At 45.0% G+C, this 21443-nt stretch overlaps 1 protein-coding gene across 1 annotated transcript; it reads right to left on the reverse strand.

Annotated features, from left to right (window-relative positions):
* Window positions 1-247: 247 nt before the first annotated feature.
* On the reverse strand, window positions 248-12581 carry FAM120C (family with sequence similarity 120 member C). Its single transcript, XM_089496032.1, has 16 exons — window positions 12033-12581; window positions 8035-8281; window positions 7846-7928; window positions 7266-7394; window positions 6994-7102; window positions 6835-6917; window positions 5774-6051; window positions 5155-5434; window positions 4665-4836; window positions 3399-3648; window positions 3188-3302; window positions 2818-3027; window positions 1535-1736; window positions 1303-1441; window positions 850-907; window positions 248-472 (listed from the first exon to the last, which is right to left on the reverse strand). The coding sequence occupies exons 1-16, from the start codon at window positions 12579-12581 to the stop codon at window positions 248-250; spliced, it is 3129 nt and encodes a 1042-aa protein (XP_089352158.1).
* Between the last annotated feature and the right edge of the window lie 8862 nt (window positions 12582-21443).

A 21443-nucleotide genomic window follows, 5' to 3' on the forward strand; every position in this document is an offset into this window, starting at 1 on the left:
GACACAGAAAAACAGCAGCTTGTGTCAGATATTGGATGGTCCTAAATTAACCCGTCCGTTTCCACATAGCTCTGCAAGGCACTGCAGAAATCTGGTGCTGGAAAGGTTTACATGGCGGGTGGTGGTGGCGGTGTGGGGGGTGCTGCCTACCTAAGAAGTCCTGGGGTTGCCTGTTCCCTTTCCAGCGTTCCGCTCCATCACACTCCTCCTCCTCGGCAAACGCTGGCCCCGCATGCCCCTGCGCTGCTCACTCCTCTTTCTGAAGGGCCGTGGGCCCCAGTTTGTCATCCTGGCAAACGTCGCTGCCCTCGCTGGTTATACCGGTGAAGTGCGGGGGGCTGCCGTTGCTGCAGGGGTCGCTGCACTCTCTGGATAAGGCACATGCGAGGGCTTGAGGGCTGGATTCTTCGTCCGGCGCGGTGCTGCCGCTGGTCCCGTTCACTTGGGAGGTGCTGCGACTGTCTGTCGAACCCTGAAAGCGATAGTAAAAAAAAAATAAAAAAATCTGTTACCTACAAGGGAAAAGGTGTTTGCAAATAACGTTTCTTCTTCAAACTTAACCAGGAAGGTTACGTAGAATCTGAGCAGTCAGCTTCTCTCTCAAGCCCCCTTTGGATCATAAAAGGGGCAGCGGCAAAAAAAAAAAACCTATTATTTTTACAGTAAGCCTGTATATGCTTATGTTTAAGGTCTATATAACTCTGGGGATGTCTGGAGGGTACTGTGATACACGTTGCGTTGTGTCTTTATTTTAAGTGGCTAATAGGGATACTTATGAAAAACGAGTATTAGTGGGAAAAACTTTAAGACTCGCACAGTATCCAAACTGAAGGGCGGCGCGACACTCACCTGCTTGTTCACCTTTTTGTTGGTTTTAGTTACTTTGTTAGGAGCTTCTCTTCCACGACTAAGACAGAGAACAAAAACAAGAATCAGATCTGCGTATCATTGTCGGCTGCTGGTCATTTACCCGTGTAGTCCAGTCCACCGGTAGCAACGCAGAGCGACCGGTCAGTCACCCCCTTATAGTCAAACGATAACTGCCCGGGTGTTCTAAACAGAAGGTAACAGCGGGTAATTATATTGGGCCAATCTATGCATTAACGACAGTAGAACCCACAAACCTTACTTCCTTGACCTTGACTTATCTGTAATTCCCTCGCTTTCGTAGCCTCTACATCCACATGGCTGCTACCCACCACCATCCGAGATTAGTAATTCATTCCTACATTACACCGGGGAGTCTGCCCCCCTAGTTTTAGACCATGACCTCTTGTAGTCCTTTCGAATAGCAACGCTTACCCTTTTCCTGGGCCACCAACAGACACCACCTGCATGCCAAATGCTCCTCGGCCACGGGAGGGTTTACTGCCGGCCCACTGGCCTACCACCATCCCGGCGATTTCTAGTTTTCCCCCTTGCGGAGGAATGGGATGAACGCCTAAAATCGCCAATTAAAACAAAAAGAGGTGTTAAAGGCGGTGAATGATGTAACGCTAGGTCGTACATTATTTATGTATTTATATTGACGCACCTGAAAAGCCTCGGTTCCTTCCAGGTGGTGGAGGGGGCATGGAGCCCATGGCTCTTGGATACAGGGAGACGGGGTAAAACGGTGGCATCATGGGGGGCATGAAAGGTGGTGGAGGCAGGAGCGGGGGAGGTGGCTGGCGATTCAGATTGATTCCTTCCAGGATACTCTGCCTCATCTTCTCCACCTTGGCAGCCTGCTCTGCCTGCGTAACAGATCGGGGAGAGACCACATCACACGTTACAGCGCACTCAACATTTCTAATCATTTCTTCTCGATAAACTATTAAGAAGGGGATAAAAGTAAAGAAAACTCAAGTATCCCATCCAATACCGGCCCACTCTGATAAGGGCCGAGGAGTAGGATAGTCTATAGGGATTCCCTCCTCACTGGCAACCATAAAGGGATACTCATTTTACGTCGGCTCCTTCCCATGTCTAAATATAATCACAGCGCAAAGTCTGGGACATTAATGTACTTCGAGACAGTCGGTTGGGCTCCGTATTTGTCTGAACATTTGTGGATAAAAATCACCAGGGTAAATATAGAGAAACGGTTTAGAAATAAAGGTCCCGCTAGGGCTATCCTTGCAAAGGGAGATCGAAGAAGAGACAAAAGGGAAGCCAAACTGTGTAACCGAAGAACATACGGTGCAGTTAGAGGGGAAGCCCTCCCTAAACATAAGCCGCTAATTGAGGTCCGTGTAACGTGTTTTGGACTCGCCAATTGTTTTCCATTATTTCACCGATATGTTTAGGGGAATATGTGCGTTCTCAGTATTCTGCGCGTTCTCTGCGGCTCCCATCAGCCGCCTCTTATAAACCTCTTGGTCTAATAATAGACAAATTATTAATGTATTTTTGGAGCTTCTCCGTGTTCTCCTTCATATAAACGTTGTCAGAGCTACCAGTTTAAATGCAGGTTTAAGATAAGACCGCTCACAACAATGCCACGAATGTACATTTTCTTGTTTCCGCTGAACTGTTTTATGTTGTTTTGAAAGCATGAATGATTAAGACAAAGTCAGTGTGTGGCCTAAAGGACTAAATAAGAAATCCCTAAAGCTTTGAAGTTTTATACTTGTATGCCATTGCTGGAACTGCTGCGTTTACCACCCTCTGACTCCGTGAGCCCCGGTGAGAGCGGAGAGAGATACAGATGATTAGAGAGCGTGAGGAATCAGCAGTAATCCTGATTGTGCCCCATCACTTGACACAAGACTACACAATGACTACAAAGTAACACTCAGAAACACACACGGCCAAGACAAGCGCCCTTGTTCTTACCTGCCCATCGCATAGCTCAATTAAAGGAACCTTCTCCCGTCCCGCTTTGATCAGCTTGCTCTGGAATAGCTTTCCGTCGAAGTAGATCCAGGGGCAGCAGTGCTCCCAGGGGACCGGCTGGCCGCAGGCATCGTTGGCGAAAAGCGCAGTGTCCACCCCGCTCATGAACAGGGCTGCGAGCTGCACTCCCCGGGCGTCCAGCTTCTCAATCTGCGCATCAACAACAAAGCCAAGCTGTCCTCAGAGCACGTTATACCCGTGATGCCCCTTATACATTCTGTTTAGATTACTCCAACAAAAACAGATCTTCAACGGTGTTTATTTTTGCTCCTGTCATCTGTTACCCCATGATTGACGACGTGCTTCTCACCTTGAGTTCTTGTAGCTGATCTGGTTCGTAGAGCTGCGCGGAGACGGCTTGCGCCAAGAACGCGTCCAGCTCGTGCCTGAGTAATATCCGTCCTCCGGGCCACTGCATCATATACCTAAAAATCAGGTAAGACCGTGAAGCTCAAGCATTCTGAAAACTCAAAAAGCCTGTTCTTGCTCACCGAGAAGGTCGGCGGCACGGTGCTCCTCACCTCAGCACGCAGCACATCAGGAGGAGATGCGTCGGTACGTTGGCCGGGTTCAGCATGCTGGGGGTATCGGACTTCATGCAGGCCAGGAAAGCTCTCATCCGGCGGTTCTTGTCCTCCACAGCTTTGCCGAGCCATAGCTTCTTCAAGTTAGGACAGGTCCACTCTCTGAAGGTCAAGGCGGACACCAGCTCCGGAGTCTGTGGAGACTTCCCCTTGTAGGCCGACCATTCCTTTATAATCACTGGGGGCACTGGCAGGTAGAAACGGAGAAGAGCCAGACGTTCTAAAGAATCCTTGTTATAAGACAAACAGGTGTCCCTCGGGTTTGCCTAAATTCTTGGGTTTGCTTAACCCCTTAATGACAATGGGCAGTCCCTAAACCCATTGAAAACAATGCATTTTGAGGGGTTAAAAGATAGGTACACACGAGAAGTAGGAGTTACTTGTCTCCTCGAACTGTTAGGTCACCTACTCGACTCTACATTGTGAGAATGTATCGGTTTGTCGATGTTGCCATCGAATGAATGAATGAACTGTAAGAAGAGCTCTATATAAATAGATCATTTCATCTGTTACATATAGACTGTGGTTTTGCTGCAATATATATATATATATATATATATATATATATATATATATATATATATATATATATATATATATATATATAGTTATAGCAGTTGTAGGACCGATGTTTAATTTCTTAGAAAGACCTACCACCTTCCCACCGCACTCGCCCCTGACTACTACTTTCTATGACTACAGGCAGGTTATACGCGTTTCGCCGAATCGCGTCGGATAAAAGTTTCCTTAGGTAGATTAGGTTTTAGGCAAGGCAGCTTAACACAACATAGGATTTGTTGGGAAGCAGAAAAGGTTATCATCCCCGTAACAGGATGGAGATTTCATCGACTAAATACCTAAAATGATCTTATGAAAACGATGCTATGTATGCCTGGTTTCTAGAAACCCCTCGACACAGAACAGGTCAAGCAATCCTGGCTCACTAACTTTTTCAATGACTATTCAGAAAAACTGGGGATATAAAAACACCCGTTGTGACCACACACCGTACCAATAAAATCCCTAGAATGCTCGTACATTATCTCTGGATCAAAACCATTCACAAACCTGTTGTATTTTTGCATAATAATTTTAAATACCCAGTATACACGCATCTGGCATCGTTCGGCCGGATCATCGTTTATCTTATTTTATCCTCTTATGTCACATCTACAGCACAATGACACAAAACGGTAGCCTTACCATCCACAGGTAGGCGTCTGCGCATGGCCAGCCTTTCCAGCCTCCTCTGCGTCTCCGCCAGACTGAAGAGAACTCCATAGACGTACTGGCGGGCCGGTCGGAAAAGGATCACCGCCGGGGGGAGGTCCGTGTTGCACTCGTCCTCGATGCAGACGGGGAGTTTGATTTCACCCTGTAAAGGCACGAAAACATCCAAAAACGGTAAATTGGGTAGACATGTTTGGGATTCATCTACTGTTCTCTTTTAGGGTAAAGCCCTTCTGCTTTTATTTATATCGCAGTAGAGAACTATATTATATTAAATTAAATAGGGTGTTTTAGCAGCTGCATATTTTAACTACCAGTTTGGAAAGCTATGTTTTATTACAAAACCTCCACTCATAAAACACGATTAAAGAGCAATAAACGCATAGTTTGACTCCATTTAGCATTATAAGACCAAGTTTAGTCCCGTATGTTCTGTAGCCATACAGCCAAGCGCAGTACACACCTTGGTGAGGACATGATAGATATACGGGTACATAAGACCACGGCGATGTCTGTGCTCGGCCACTCGCAGCACCTCAGGAGCCACCGGAGGCAAAGGTGGCGTTGTGATATCCATGTGATTGCGAGTTGCCATGGACAGTAAGGATGGAATCTGCGATTCTGTGTTCCCCATGGTGGGGTTCGAGTCGCCGGGTCCTGCTTGCTGGTTCCAGGATTGGGGGTGTTTCTCCCCAGACGATTCCTCCCAGCTAGACTTGTGTTGACGGGTTTCGGTGACGTGGCTGGGGGACGAAAAGTAGCATTACTAGGCTGCCGCTTTTGGACAAGCAATGCAAAATTATGTTTTCTGATCGGGATGGAGTTAAGACTTTAAAAAAGGCTTCTGATGTCTCTTGAATATTCCAAAATATATTGCTATAAAAGTAAAGGCTTTAACTCATTCTCCCAACACTGAGCTTTTATCGGAAAAATCTAATCTTTGATGAGTACAAATCTTGACTGTGCCATATGTATTCTTCCTTAAAAACAAATTATTCATCCATTCTGAAAAGCATGTGGTTAAAAGATAGCAAATAATATTTAGGAACACGTTAAGGGCACACGTGTATCCACGTTCTTACTTGGCAGTAGCCCCATCCTGATCTTCATCAGATGAAGAAGATGGTGAAGATTCCTGACCGGATGACGGAGAGGGCTTTATAGTCAGATGATTGGGGAACTTGGAAGCAGAAGAATCATAGGGAAGAGACCACCCTGAGAACGGCCCACCCTTTAACATGCTTTCATCGTGGAAGTGGGGCAAGTCGCCCAAGGGGTGGGGAGAAAACAAGAAGCCAGAGTTGGGTCCTGGAGGAAAGGGGTGCGGATACTGCATCTTGGCTTGCATGTGGTGTCCGAACTAAAAAAATAAAAACATATAAACACGTGTATCCAACCAAAGTCATCCCACCTTCATACAATAAAAAAAGACTGACACACATGGTGCAACAGTTAGTCCTTCAGGGCTTGTTTATTGCCGATTTCACTGACCACCGCTCTATCGAGGATTTGTCAGCCTGTGTCAGAGGAATTCCCAACCCCCCCCCCTTGGAATTAGATATAAGGCAAAGTTTTACCGCTATAGACGGCCCTTCTCACTGTCTTTACCCGCAACAGGTAATACATTTTAGGCCTGTTTGGTGAAGCAGGCAGTGTCTGCTTCACTGATGACTATTTCTACAAATGCTGCTCAAATAACCTGAACCCAGATCTGCTGCATGTACTTTCAAAGTATTTGGGATCTGCATTCTTCTATAGACAGGGTTCAGGATTGAGCAGACCATGCGGAGGAAAACACTAACCCGCCGAATAAGAAATTAAGCCATAAACTGAAAAGGGGAAGTGGCTCTTTATAGTGTTTCACACAAAGTACGGGGACTTCAATACTTGATAAGAAGCAAAGTCGTGTTTATAATAATCAGCGATGTTTTGGGTATCTTTCCATCTCTAGCCGTACTGCAGGGGCATATAAAGACTCCAAGCAGGAAACACAAATCAGGACTGTTTTGTCAACAGGCGAGACGAAAGTTATTATTTTGTTCTGCCTCCAGAGACTATCAATGATCTACCCCGCTTACCCTGTATGGACGAAGGTCAGCTAAATTTCAGCTACGGAGTAAATCCGCAAGGCAAAGAGACTCACCACGGGTTTAGCGAGCGGCATGCCTCCCATCTGACCATGATGTAGCGGCGGTACTCCGAACTGACTGGGTCCGTACCCTGCAACTGAAAGCGAAGCCCCCAGATGAGCAAAGAAACAGGGCTAGTCCTGCTTAATGTCTGTATCGGCGCATTTTGAGACACTCACCAACAAAAGGGGACGCGTTGAGCTGCGGCGGACGCTGCTTGGTTGCTACTGAATAATATTCCACGGCTTTCTTGAAACGCTCTATCTTATCTTCTGTCCTGGACTGGAGAGCAAACAAGCGCCTTCAGAACGGTGACATTACGATAAAACGCGTCTGCCCCAACACTACGCATTTAATAAACGGGATCATCTACTCCACACAAGCAGTGTGGTTTGCAAGAAGTTATTACATTTTTAGCGGCAATCCTACAACCCCAACCACATACCTGCGAGTGTCTGAAGATTTCTTTTCCTACCGCGTCCAGATTTGATGCATCTTTGATGGATCCCACGTACTCCGAGACGGCTTTAATCACCACGTCGCAAGGCGGCAGGACAAGTTGGTGAGCGCGAACCTGAGACAGGACGGTTGGTGAGAATTGGGATCCAGAGCACGTTAACCATTAACCCACAAAGTTCCAAAACACAGTATCAAAAAAACACTGTCCACGCTCTGCGGTCAAGGTACAAACATCCAGAAATCCATTTACAGAAAAGGATATCGCACCGATATCCGAACATTATAATTACTTTTTATTTATTAAGCGCCAACAAATTATGTAGCGCTGTACAATTTAAATGGGGCATTTCACGCACATAACAGATACATTAACACACACAGACACATCAGGAGTCGAGAAGCCGGGCCGTGAACTCCCTTCTAGCCTTATGATACTTGTATACTTAATTCCAGTAGCCATAATAGCCACAAACAATCCTCCATATATATATACCCATAAATCAGGTTTATTTTTAATAATGTATCTTAAACGTACTCGTGTATACAGAGGGCTTTTCCATTCTCACCTTTAAAGACGCCAGTGGATGATCTGGTCCCAGCAAGCTCCAGTGAAACGCTGCAAGGTCCTCGTCGGGAAGGATGTGATTGCCTAAAAGGAATAGGAGGTAGGTATTTGATTAAAGAAATACAAATTTTATATATAGCTTTGAATCAGGTCTACAGAGAAAACGAAAGCGTTCTTTCGATCTCCTTACCCAACAGGGCAGCAAAAATGGGAAAGTTGCTCATCTTGAGACCCAGCTGCTTGGCCACCTCCTGCATGAGGAACTGGTTGGTGGTGAGGTTCTTCCCGTTCCAGCTGAGTTTGAGCGCGTGCGAGCTGTAGTAAGAAGGAATGTTGCAGAGCGCATACTCCGAGTCGTGGGCGATGAGACCGTGGAAGCCGCTCTCCCGGAAGAAGGAAACCACCTCCAGGTGATGATCCTCCAAACTCTGGAACACCTGAAACGCAGCAGGTTTTGCACTCGTTTATTGATGTAGGGTGGTGAGCGTTACAATGTATTAGCCACTATTTTTGCATAAATCCCATGGTCAGAGAGCCAGATGTGGCTCGCTACGCAATACTCAAGATTCAGGTATTGCCAAAAGTTGGGACGCTCTTCAGACACCTAGCGCTTCAATGCCGACTGGGAACACATAATAAAACTGCGTGGTCAACACAGTTTGTTGGCGAAGCTCACAATCATACCAAATAATTTGCATGTGTGATCACTGAAAGAGAAAACCCAAATCACACGAGCGGAAGGTGAGAGGTTTCAAAAGCCACAAGCGCTTAACCCTGACCTCCTCAGCGGGGCTCCTCATCATAATCCCCAGAAAGAATAAAACTCACCGACACCTTCCATGAGCAGAAGTGCTGCTACCGGTGGCATGATGGACACATGTGCTTTCCGATAATTTCAGATATTCTTTGGGGCCCGGAGGTTTCTCTCAACGCGAAACAAAAGGTAATCAGGAAGAACGTACTCGAGAAATCTCTTCACAAGTGGATTAACCACGCAGGAGGATTAAATCGGCAAGGAAGACTGTCGCCCGTACGTACCTATGGATACGCCTGTGCATATTAGAGGGATCCTCTATATATTAAAGTAGCTATGGACTGTAGTAAATAAATAAATATCCGGTCTCAAGGCTATCCGTGGGGAAGTCTGTTACCAACTAAACTTCAGTTTGCATCTTATTGAGCAGCAACCCAAGATATGGGGCATCAGCCTACAGCTGGACGACCGTCCCAGATTACTTTCTGCAAGAACATAATCTGCTTGCCCAAGGATGCCCTCTCCGCAACCGGGGGCCGGAGATGGTCTCCAAGTCTGTAATTCACGCAGGCTAAAGCGGACCATAGACCTCAGATCCCAGACAGCACATACACGGCTACATTTATAACGAGCCATTCCAAAGCAAGGCGCTAAACTTCGCGGAAAGACAAACGCGGCAAAAATCTTTCAACAATTAATGTTTTCAGGGTATCCATAGTTACCAATGGATCTACAACTGGAAATCCACCCCCCTCCAAGGGTATGCAACATTTTCTTTCTGAAACTACTTGGTAGCTCTAGTTTCCAAGATGGCCAAATGGCTCATTTTGCAATATATATTGAACTTAGGATTTCAAGCGTGTGATTGGCCCCTGGTGCAAAGCAAAGGGCCACAGCAATGGGCCGGTTCAGTTTATGGGCGTCCGATGGAGTGCTGCCTATCAGCCCGTTCATCGTGGATCTGGCTTTCACCCATCCCGTAATAAAAGATCAGCATTTTGTGTCTCTCGACAAAGTAGATAACTTTTCTTGGACCAACACAGAAAAAGATGTAAAGTCACGCCAGCTTTTGGGACCTCGGATATATTTTCAGAGATCAGAAGAGAAAAGCTGAAGGCGATTCCATCCAGAGAACCCCCGAGGTCCGGAAAGCTTATGTTTTTCTGTGTTGAGCCGATATAAGCCTCGATCCTCTCCTTCACGTTCCTTATTATAGCTGTACTTGGTAAAAGCTTCCTCTGAAATAAATGTAATTACGATAACGCACACGAGAGTACGGGATCCCTGCACCGCTACTAATAAACCCAATACGATCAAAATACGCAAACAACCGATTTTAGGGAAACCTCTGGAAACATCCCAAGTACCGAGAAACTTAGTCCACAGTGCGCTTAACGTTCTGGAATAGGATCTGTAGGGTTTTGTATTCTAGGAAAATTGTACATGGAATTGTTTTTCCTCTAGGATCCCTTACTTATTATAATAATTGCATGATTGACGCCAACGCAATGCCCGAGCGCTGCAGCTAATCAGCGCGGTGGTGATGAACTTGGCTTCTCTGGATAACGAACGTGTATAAGGAACCAAAAGAACCCGAGAAGAAATCAGAACAGGCTTATGAAGTAGTTTGGAAGACAGAAAAAAAAAGGAAGCTCATACCTTGTGAAAATATTTTAATAAATGCAGAAGAGAAGAGAAAGAATTATCCTCTAGATTATCGCCCCGTTACCAACGACTCGAATTTCACACGCGGGTTCTCCTCGGAACTAGGAACCCACCATTACTCCTACGCGGCCTCCATGTTAACCTAAAGGGCTTCTGTTGAATCCATTTAATGGAGGAAAAGCCTACTAAAGCCACATTATATCTAAGGGTTCCTTTTATTTATATTGTTGCTTATGTTTATTCAACTTCAATACTTATTCTGTTTCTAAAGTAAACAACTACTTTGCGGCCCGGCTTCATGATCCCGGTTCCTACTAGGACTCAGTGACCTTTGCAGGTGACGGCAGCTTCAAAATCGAACCGAGAAGCAACCTCAGGACAAGCGAGAAGCATTAATAACCGATAACGACATCAAGGCCCAAGAATACAGTCATCTATCTATCGAGCCCAAGTCCTTAAGCCTGCTTTGCACAAACCCAATTAGCGCGCTAGAATCTGGACGGGTTTGTAACATGTGCCGCTGGATTATTTTTGATCCGTGCCGCACAATGTAGGCTCGCTTTGTACCGGTAGCTAAAATCTAGTGGAATTCGACCGAGTCTGTTTAATTCTCCTAAAATAATAAGATCCTGATACTACGGGACCCCGCTCAGCCAAACCAATATAAAAATGGTTCCGCCCGCACGTCATCTGTACATATTATACGAGCGCAAGCACTTAAGACACATCGATACCTCCAAAGAACGCGCTCATTGTTTTATTATTATTGATCCTAACCGGTGCGGACGAAAATAAGCGAGAAAAGGAGGCTGGATCTGACTGTCTAGGAACCTAGAATCAGAATTATTCTGTGTATAATTAGTAGCCATATGGTTGCCGGGCAACAATGCCGCAAGTTTTCCTCTGCCAAAGAAACCATAAATACTTCTATAAGCTCCATCACTACGGACGGTTTACAGGCGGCATTAAGCTACGCTACTGCCTAAGCATGCGGTATCACACATGTAGAATGCTGTTGCTACAGCAACGGATGCATGTCAAGCCCAAAAAAAACAAAACGTAGTAATGGAGAATGACGCTGGCGGTTTAGGTTCCATGCATAACCTGTTTGAATTAATGCCGTCAATCATTACTGCCCCGGGATAGGATGCAGCTCCGTGAAGGAGAGATGGAGATTAGCGGTAATTACCACACAGTCAATAACCAGTCACCACGTTTCACCCAATAAATGAATTATTATAGGGATATAAGTTGAATCGGTGACTGTATATTCAGCGTATACACTACCCACGCTCCATTGTTCTCATCCTTCAGTTTTAAGACATATATATATATATATATATATATATATTTATCTAAGGTATAATATAGAACGGCCATCGGCCCTTTCTGAAGCCTTCTAGGAATTATACTCAAGGGATCGGCCTTTTCCCAGCCTGGGGCCTCATCACAAAGAAAGGCTTTCTTTATCCTGACTCCACAGCCTAGAATAAAAGGACTAGAAGGGATTCTAGACTGCAAAGATGGCCCGCTTTGGCCCCCAGGGACTGCCCTGCATGGGGTCATCACAAACTGTCAGAATATACGGGGGGGGGGCAAACATGTGCCATAAAAAGGGGGTGTGGCAGGACTCCAAATGGGATCAGACTAACCCCCCCAACCCCCGTATATATTTAATGACGGGTGACGGCGCTGCCCCCTCGGCAGGGAGAGAAAGCTGTCACGGCTAAGGGTGTGATAGTGGGGCCACATTTCAGAATCCTGGTTACCTTCACACGGAACCGGATCATTGCCAAGCGAATGCAGTGCGCCAGGCAGGCCGGAGGCAGGAACCAGGCCCGGGGGGGCGGGGTGCCCTTGTTCCCGACGTGGCTGACAATGAGTTGGGCCGTCTGCCTCTCGCCCTGAGCCCGCCGGGCCCACTCGGGAAGCCTCTCCTTGGCCAGAGTCCCGTTGAACATGGCCACCAGCTCCAGCCCCCCCTGGTAGAGGCAGGCCTGAGACAGCGCCGCTAGGTAGCCCAGCATGGCATTCCACTGGCCGCCGCACACCCAGTCCGTCTGGTAACCCCCATAGAGCCGCTGCAGGGCCGAGTCCGCGTCCACCAGTACCCGGCAGGGCGGGGGACCAGCAGCCGAAGGGTGCTGTGGTTGTGGAGGAGGAGGTGGCGGTGGAGGAGCCGGAGGGTAACCCCCAGGTGACAGGCCTGCCCGGTGCTGCTGTCGGGCCACTGTCCTGGCCAACTTCAAGAGGTCGACGGGCACCACGGCCCCGGGGCAGCGCTTCTCCAGGAACTCCTGGAAACCTTGCACCCCCATTGTACTGGGCTGCTGCGAGGAGCGAGGGCCGGAATAGGTAGACCCGGGCTGAGTAGTGAAGCGGGTGGGGCAACTAAGGCAGGAAAAGCTGTAATGGCTAACTGGGCATCCACGTCTTCAAGAGGGCGAGTGTGCTGGGCGAGCTCTTCCCTAGAGTCGGCAGCGGGGAGAGAGCCCCTGCGCGGCACCGGCCGCCATCTTAATCGCCTTCTTCTTCAGCATCTAGCACTACTACGCCCCAGTCTCCCCCCGGCGGATGAGAGCGCGCGATGCAATCTGGGGGATGTAGTCATGTCTTCCTTACCAGCGAAGCAGTCCCGAGGAAAGGGATAGCAGCTATTGGACTACAATTCCCGACAGCCTCAGCAGGGGCTTATAGGAATCCAGCCTTCGTCTTCTACTAAGTGTATATTTTCACTATTTCTGCCAGTATATGGCCAATGCTGTGTTGTACAGTCAAGCTGCATGAGCACCCATTACTACGTATCGGGATACGAGCTGTCTCCGAGGGATAGAAGGGTAATAACTCACTAGGTCGGATCCCTGAGGAAGTCGATCAAATCGGAGCATGCCGGGAGATATAGTCTTTTTTGGGGATGCAGACGATGTGTGATGAGGTCCTCAGACTACGTTTCCCATAAGCACCTGCTGCGCTTTTCAGCCATTCCGAACTGCAGTTACTGTACTTAAAACAGAAAGAAAAGCTTAAAGTTTGGGGCTGACAATAGTGTTAATGGTAGTAAGGCGGGGGCAGGTTGGAGATCACAAGACGGGCTTCTCTGGAAGGTTAAAGAAAAGAGGGTTACTGCTTTCTTGTCGGGATAAGACAATAAGCTTTGGGATTGAGATCTTGGACAAAATGGTGGGGTGGAGACATTTCATTCAAACTTGGCATTCACTGACTTTGCCTACAGGCCTTTTAAATGCTCCTAATCATTAGTCTGGTTAATGGATGAAGGGCGGTGTGGTTATTAGAATACCAGTAGCCTTTGGCTGATGAGAACACTTTATTATCTAATAATTAAAGTGGATCTGTCACAATTCTAGAATGACGTACTCTTAAAACCCAATGGAATCGTGTTTACAGGCTAAAGGTGCTATGGTTATAAATCCATCAATAATAAACTTGTGTTTCACACGATGTGCGTGATTATTTCTCCCCGTTACGTTCTCTCTCACTTAATGCTCAGTTACTGATTGTTGTTGATTGGTTCAGACAGCCTTCTTGAGGTTTGGGGAAAGAGAAGACAGAATATCCACCTGATCATCCGATCATACCTGGGCGCACTCCGGGTATAAAGGTCCAGGTTGCAGGGGCGGTATTTGGGCACATCCACTCCCTGCCCTGTTCCCCTCCCACACCCCCATACAAAGTTGCTTGGGGTGAGCTCTGCCCATATACCCACCCAGCTCTGCCCATATACCCACCCAGCTCTGCCTATGTAGCCATACCCCTCACAAAGCCACTCCCCTTGAAGAGGGAGGGTTCTGGAGCCTGGATGTTCCCATGTATGGCCCTAAGGCTAGGTTTCCACTTGGTTTTTTTATGCTAAAAACGCCCATAAAAACGCCAATAGCGCCACCTGGCGTTTTTTTAGTGGAAAAACGCAGCAGCCAGATGTTAGCTGTTTTTCAATAGGAAATCGCAAAATGCCATATCCACTTGGCGTTTTTCTGTCTGGCGTTTTTTCAGTCCTCTTTGGCGTTTTTCTGCTTTTTTGGGCTCTGTGGCAGTTTTTCTAAATCGCAGCATGTTCACACTCTGGCGTTTTTTCAAGGAAATCTTGGCGTTTTTCTCCAATAGAAGTCTATGGGAGAGAAAAAACGCCATGAAAAAGCCATGTGGGTTTATTGCCTTGGCGTTTTTTATGGCGTTTTTTCCACAGTTACAATGCAGAGGATGGACCCAGTATCTGTGTGTCCTACGAGAAATAGGCTGAAAACAAACAGTTTCACACAAAACAAAGTCCTGGACTGGTTCATATTGAATTTTACACCATTTGGAACAAACATGCCATTACAAACAAACATACCAGACGCATCAACTGGATCCTGCGTGCCAAAAGCAACAGCAAACAATTTGCACCATCATTTGGGGCCAATCTTCCTAGAGGAGCAGACATTCGGAATAAAGTAGGCCTTACAAACCACAGAAAAGAGACAAAGGGGTCTACCAAGTAAATGACATCGGGGGCAGATACTTGCCATTTATCCTAATCCCTTTTAGCTGGGTGAAACTGCTAACTTGTAAAGGCTGGAAAAACTGCCTAAGGTCAAAAAAAGCAATTTCCACAGAAAGGCTAAAACGCCAGAAAAAACTCCAGAAAAAACGCCAAAACGCAGGAAAATGCAGTGGCAGTTTTCTTGGCGTTTTTCATCAAGAAAAAAAACGCAGGACAAAAACCCAAGGGGAAACCTAGCCTAATCGTGGTTGAAATGACTAGTATAGAAGCATGCTGCTGTATAGAGTCCTCCCTGCAGAACACAAACAGTTAATTGTAGACCTGTGCACATCGACCAACCTATTATGATAACATTTTCGTTTTGTTTTCGGTTCCCACGCAATTCGTTGGGATTTACCCATTGTCTCTCACCACTTGCTGTCAACGTCTCTGCGATGTTATCCAGGTCTGGTGGAATAGTTCCGCAGCCCTCTGAGCACTCCCTCTCCCACGATTGGAGGAATGGGGACAGGCTCCGCCCTTTTTGTGGAAGCACTGCACTAGGCCAGAGCAATGCAGACAGGTCCACAGAAAAAGTTTCTTCTCCACGGGGACAGCCTCGCCACCATTCCTCCAGTCGGGAAGATGGTGTGCGCAGAACTGCTAAACGGGGACAACACCGCTGAGAGCCTGGACAAGCGGGTCACCAGTAGTAATAGTGCCTGAACATTTGGGGTATCTTGAGGACTAGAACTGGGATCCACTGGTCTAATGTCTAAAACACGCTGGGGTGTTGATTGATGGGATAGAATGCTTTGGGGTTTTATTCACTAAAGCAAGCAAGAGTGGGCCAACTATCGATATGGGGGCAAACAGAAGTTGTAAAACATGTACGTTTGAGTGAGCTGAATGGTGAGGGTGTTTGAGTCGGTAGATGAGCCCCTTTATAATAATAATATAAAGTAGGGTATTCGGATGTACTTGGATATTTCTGCAACATTTTGCTAAACCAACTCTCCCTGCTTTATAAGAGGAAAATGTTTTTTCCCAGGTAATTTTGGAACCATTAGATGCGGGGAGCTCCAGCCTCTCAGCTGTAGAGCTAAAATGAAATTACTGTTGCAAGTAACACCGGTTGCCCCAGGTCCCCCAGTGACTCTCAGATAATAGGGAGTTAAGCCTCTTTCTCCTGTAGCCCAGTCACTAGTTCAGTCCAGGACTATTTCCAGGCTCTTCACTTCATGCCAAGTACTGCCCCAAGGACTTTCCCTCTAACATTAAATGCAGAAATGGCAAGGTTTGGCTATATCTTATCTTCTGTTGTCTGGATGTTGTCCTTGTCACAGCCCCAGACGTCATCTCCCACACTCATTTTGTTTCCACCATCCAAAAAATGTACAATGCAGTCCTCCCTATCGCACAAGAACATTCAGAAGCTGACTCAAGAGCGTGGCATCAGATGTAACTCGAACCTGCGGATACATACTTATCTGTAGCCAATACATCAGCTGATATGGTAAATCAAGGTCAGCAACATTACCGGGGGTGATCCTGTTCATGATGAGGCGTGAGTAACCATATGATGTACAGACAGACAGCATGGGCTCAGGATCTCATTTAAGTTCCAACCCAATTAGTAGGCTCCCTGCTATCTTTCTGTCTCTAACATCACGGTACTTCTTGAAGCAGAGTTGGAGAGAGGACTTAGACCAAGTTCCTGCATTAGCAAATGTTAAGTAGGCTCCGGGACGTTTCCAAATTTATTACGTTTTTAAGAAGTTCTTTTGAAACCTGCCAGTCATTTACAGTTAGTCCTGAAGGCCCATAGTTAAAACGCCTTAAGCCACTGGAGCTGAACTCTGGCGAGGTCACGTTGGTTCACCATCGTCTTGTCGTTCCTAACCTGCATCTTCCCACCAGCTTGCTAACCATTTTAAGGTCTGTCCTGCATTTTCTAGGGGCTACCCCATGACATATAGTTCCACACATTGGAACAGTTCCACACATTGGAACAGTTCCACACATTGGAACAGTTCCACAAATTGGAACAGTTCCACACGTTGGAACAGTTCCACACGTTGGAACAGTTCCACACGTTGGAACAGTTCCACACGTTGGAACAGTTCCACACGTTGGAACAGTTCCACACGTTGGAACAGTTCCACACGTTGGAACAGTTCCACACGTTGGAACAGTTCCACACGTTGGAACAGTTCCACACGTTGGAACAGTTCCACACGTTGGAACAGTTCCACACGTTGGAACAGTTCCACACATTGGAACAGTTCCATCTGTTGTCTTCCCTCAGTGTCCATTTAGGCAATAGTGAATCTAACCCAACCATAAGCAGAGCAGCATTGCTTTCCTGAAACTTCAGACTAGACAATAATATGTATCCCTATAACTCAGTCCCACCAAATCCTTGCATCGTCACTGTTAGAAAAATGTTTATGTTATCGTAAATATTATTGCTGTCAAAGACAAAAGAAAGCAGGGAATGTCTAGTCTAGGATATATGGACGAGTTCACGCCGACATGTCTACTCTATGTTCTTCTATATATGTGCAAAGGGTCAAGTCAAGGCCATTCTTAATTATGCAGCTTAAAGAGGTGTAACCTGCTTGAAAAGTAACCAATCAGAAAGAAGCATGCTATTAGAAGTAGATAAGATGCTATATAAACCAAGTAATCTTAATGTGTAATTAGACAACGCTTCGACTTTTGTGTGTTGTGTGCCTTGTCTCGATTATGCGCATGATCTAATTAAAGGAAACTCTTTCTGAGGAGAATTCGACCATTATTTCAACCAACATTTTGGTGCCCCGTGTGAGGAGGTCCTGACCGGAGACAGGGACGACGGTCCTGAGGAACTGAACCTCAAGAATCTGCATCTGAGGTAATATAAGTCCTCCAGCTAAGATTGCTGTTAACCAGAGGCACTTTGCGACATCGTCCCTGAAACCGGCAGCATCCTCCCGAAGATTTATTACGGTCTTCTCTTCAGAAATGTGAGTAAGAAAAATATTTCTGGGAAATATTATAAGAGGTCAAAGTCTGTCAGGGACTACTGAAATAAATAACTGCGTATGCATTCGATAATAAGGAATAGTACTTGGAGTACTGAGGCTGATCAGAAGAAATGTGCACAGGTAGTTAGTCATTATTTTTGTGATAGCGAATTGTTGTTTGTAATTGTGACAATACTGTTGATGTTGGTTGCGGCTTGTATTATTGTGAAAGAGTATCACAAGACCTTAAAGAGAAGAGCTCTTATGGTCCAGGGACAGCTATACCAACCCATGTCACAAATCTTGTCTGAATGAATCTATCTGTGTGAATGACTGTTCAGGAGTCCTTTACGGCGAACGAACAGTTAATAAGGTTGTTGTTAATACGCCCCCCGGCATTTGTGAGAAGCCCTCTGTGATCAAGTGCTGGGATTGCAAGTGAACAACTTCGCTGCGAGAGTGATTTTCCTGCCTTTACTGTCTAGGAAAGGTATCTTATAAATACCAAGAGCTCTTTGTTTAACCCTGTCTAGACGTGGTATCTTATAAATACCAAGAACTCTCTGTTTAACCCTGTCCAGACGTGGTATCTTATAAATACCAAAAGATTTTCCTTGTTTTCTGCTTTGCGGTGAGATTGTATCATGGGGAAATCCCACAGTAAGGGAAAGAAACAAAAGGATGAGAGTGTTTTCTTGTGGATAAAGAAAAAACCACTGAAAGAAGACAAACAGTTTATGTATAAACTTAATCAAGAAAATGTTTAGGCATAAATTCACATTGTTCAGGTATAGTGCACTTAAAAATAGAGGGTGAATCCCTCAGGTTTCGGATGGTTGGACCATCCTGGTAGAATCTAGACTCGGAGTGGTTGGACCACTCGGTGAATGTGTGGATTTAGAAGAAACTACGTAGTGACTAAATTATAACATTCCAAATTCTATACCATGTTTCCAGCTGGTTCCAGAATCTGTTAAATGTATGTCTTGTCTGTTATCTGTGATCGATCATAAATTATATGTAGAGTCGACATTAGAAAAGCCTTTTGTATCTTTTTATTCTAATGCTTTTATGCTTTTTCCAGAATTAATTTAAATAAGGGTTAATAATTTAAAAGCTAAAATTTATAATTAGCACATATTTTGTTTTTAAGGTAATAAGATATCCTGTATACCTGTCTGTGGTTTTTATGATATATATTCTTGTTTTATTTTTTGTTCAAATTAATATGCTTAAAGTAACATTATAAGTAACGCACCTCCTTATGGAGTAATCAAGGTCAGATATATCCGTTAACCATGTGGGTACATAGAACATGAACAGAGGAGGATATTAAAAAAGCTACTGAGCATGTTAAAAATCCAAAAGAGGATCCCCAACGGTTTGAGACTGATATCCGAGGGCTCTGTACAAGTTACCGATTAAATGGTGAAGAAATAGAAAGAGCGTGTCGAAGGGTTTTGGGATCAGATTGGAGTTCAGTAGAACGAAGTTGGAATGGGTACGATAATGTGGGGCAACCACTCCCATGGGGTCATGTTGATCTAATTAACCGTTTAAACACTTTCATAACTGCTTGTACGACCAGATGGGCTCGTAGAACAAATTGGATGGAGATAAATAGATGTACACAGAAGGATGGGGAGGATGTGGATCAATATTTTTATCGGCTGAAAAAGGTCTTTGATATCTATAGTGGTTTAACCCCACCTCCCGATCCAGATCCAAATTCTGCTTATGAGCAGCAATTAAAAATGTGTTTGTGTCTGGGACGCGTAAAGAGATAAATGCGAATGTCAGTTAACATATGGTTAACCTCTGTACTGCGACGTTGAATGATGTGTTGGAATATGTTAAGCATTCTGAAAAGTGGCACAAAGAATGGGAGAAAAAGAAAGTGAGAGTAATGTTAGCAGGAGAGGTGTATGAAGGAATGTTGTATGAAGGAATGTTGACAGGGAATAACAAAAGAGTGAGAGAGAGATTTCGAGGTCGTACCGAGGTAGAAGAGGTAGAGGTGATAGATGGTCACAAGGATGTTATAATTGTGGAAAGGAAGGTCATTGGGCAAAAGAGTGTCCCGAGCCAGACAAGAGAAAGCAGAATTCCCCAGAACAATGACTAATACAGGAAAAAGAGACATTGGATCTCAGTAATGTTCATGATGTGTTGTTATTGTCAAACTTGCCTGAAATTGATTTAATTGTAAATAACAAACGTGTAACATTTTTGGTTGATTCAGGGGCTTCGCGAACCCTATTGAATCATCCCACCTGCACGGGCATACAGAAAGGGACTGGTAAAATTCACATAAAGGGAGTAAATGGGAGGACACATACCGAAAGCTTATCTGTCCCCCTTCAAATACAACATCCAGAGTCTGGAAAAATAATTACCGCCAGTGTAATATTATCTGAGGTATGTCCCGTAAATCTTCTAGGAAGAGATCTGATTAGAGAGTTGGGAGTGCACATTGCACCCGTGGGAGACAAGTTTGATGTTACAGTGGGGGGAAGAAGAAATAACTATCAAGGACGGCATGATCATTACTACTATGCTTTAAACATAGATTTTACTGAAAATAAGGGAAATATAATACAGGCTTTAGAACTTGTACATAAAACATTCGAGATCTGTGATCATTTACAAGTTCAGCATTCAAATGATTTTCATTGTACAATGTATGTTAAGAAAACAGCAGGAGGAGACGAGTATTATGAATCTAAAAAGATGAACAAAGTACTGTAATACAGACAGAATACTTTTACTGGACAAAGGACAGGGGGCATTATCTGGTATATTAACACCCCGAATAACCACACTTTTTGTCTCTGAATAACCACACATTTGTCTCTGTGTAAACAGCAAACTGATCAGTAGAAGTCTGTGGGAGATATGGTGTTGCGATGTGAGATTAATCACTCGTGGAAAAGAGATATTCAATGCAATACTGAAGTAAGAGAGGTAAATTATCTAATCATTTATTAGCCCAGGCGGCTGAGTTAACGGCTCTCATAGAGGCATGCAAATGGGCAGTAGACAAACGGGTAAATATCTATACCGACAGTCAATATGTATTTTCTACTATACATGTGTTTGCACAACAATGGAAAAAAAAAAGGTATGATTACCTCCACAGGGAAACCAATAAATCATAAAGCCTTGATTGAAGAACTATTAACAGTTATAAATCTACCAAAGGAAGTAGCTGTAATAAAGTGTGCAGCCCATACCAACAGCAAGGATCCTGTAGCATTAGGCAATAACTGTGCAGATATTGAAGCAAAAAGAATTGCTCAAGAGATGTTTGCCATAATCACTAACGAGATACAAATTAATCACCAGGTTCTGTATGATATGCAGCAGGCTGCCCCTATGTCTGAAAAACGATATTGGTGGTCTAAAAAAGCGACTCTATGTAACAAAATGTTTCACATTAACAACAAACCAATATTGCCGAAATCATTATTTCGCTTTGCAGCCTTATTGAGTCATGGGCTGAGCCATGTCTCAACAGGAGGGATGGTAATAGATAGATAGATAAGGTGTTCCAAAATTACTAATTACTAATTAATTTTGTGTGCTAATTGTCTTCATGATAAAAGAAATCATTCCTAGATTTGGAACACCAGAAAGAATATACAGTCATTTTGTCAATCAACTAATCTCCAGATTTGCACAAGTATTTGGTA

This window comes from Sceloporus occidentalis, unplaced genomic scaffold (assembly GCF_023333645.1).
Source record: "Sceloporus occidentalis isolate IW3139 unplaced genomic scaffold, rSceOcc1.0.p SCAF_87, whole genome shotgun sequence".
In the NCBI taxonomy this organism is placed as follows: Eukaryota; Metazoa; Chordata; class Lepidosauria; order Squamata; family Phrynosomatidae; genus Sceloporus; species Sceloporus occidentalis.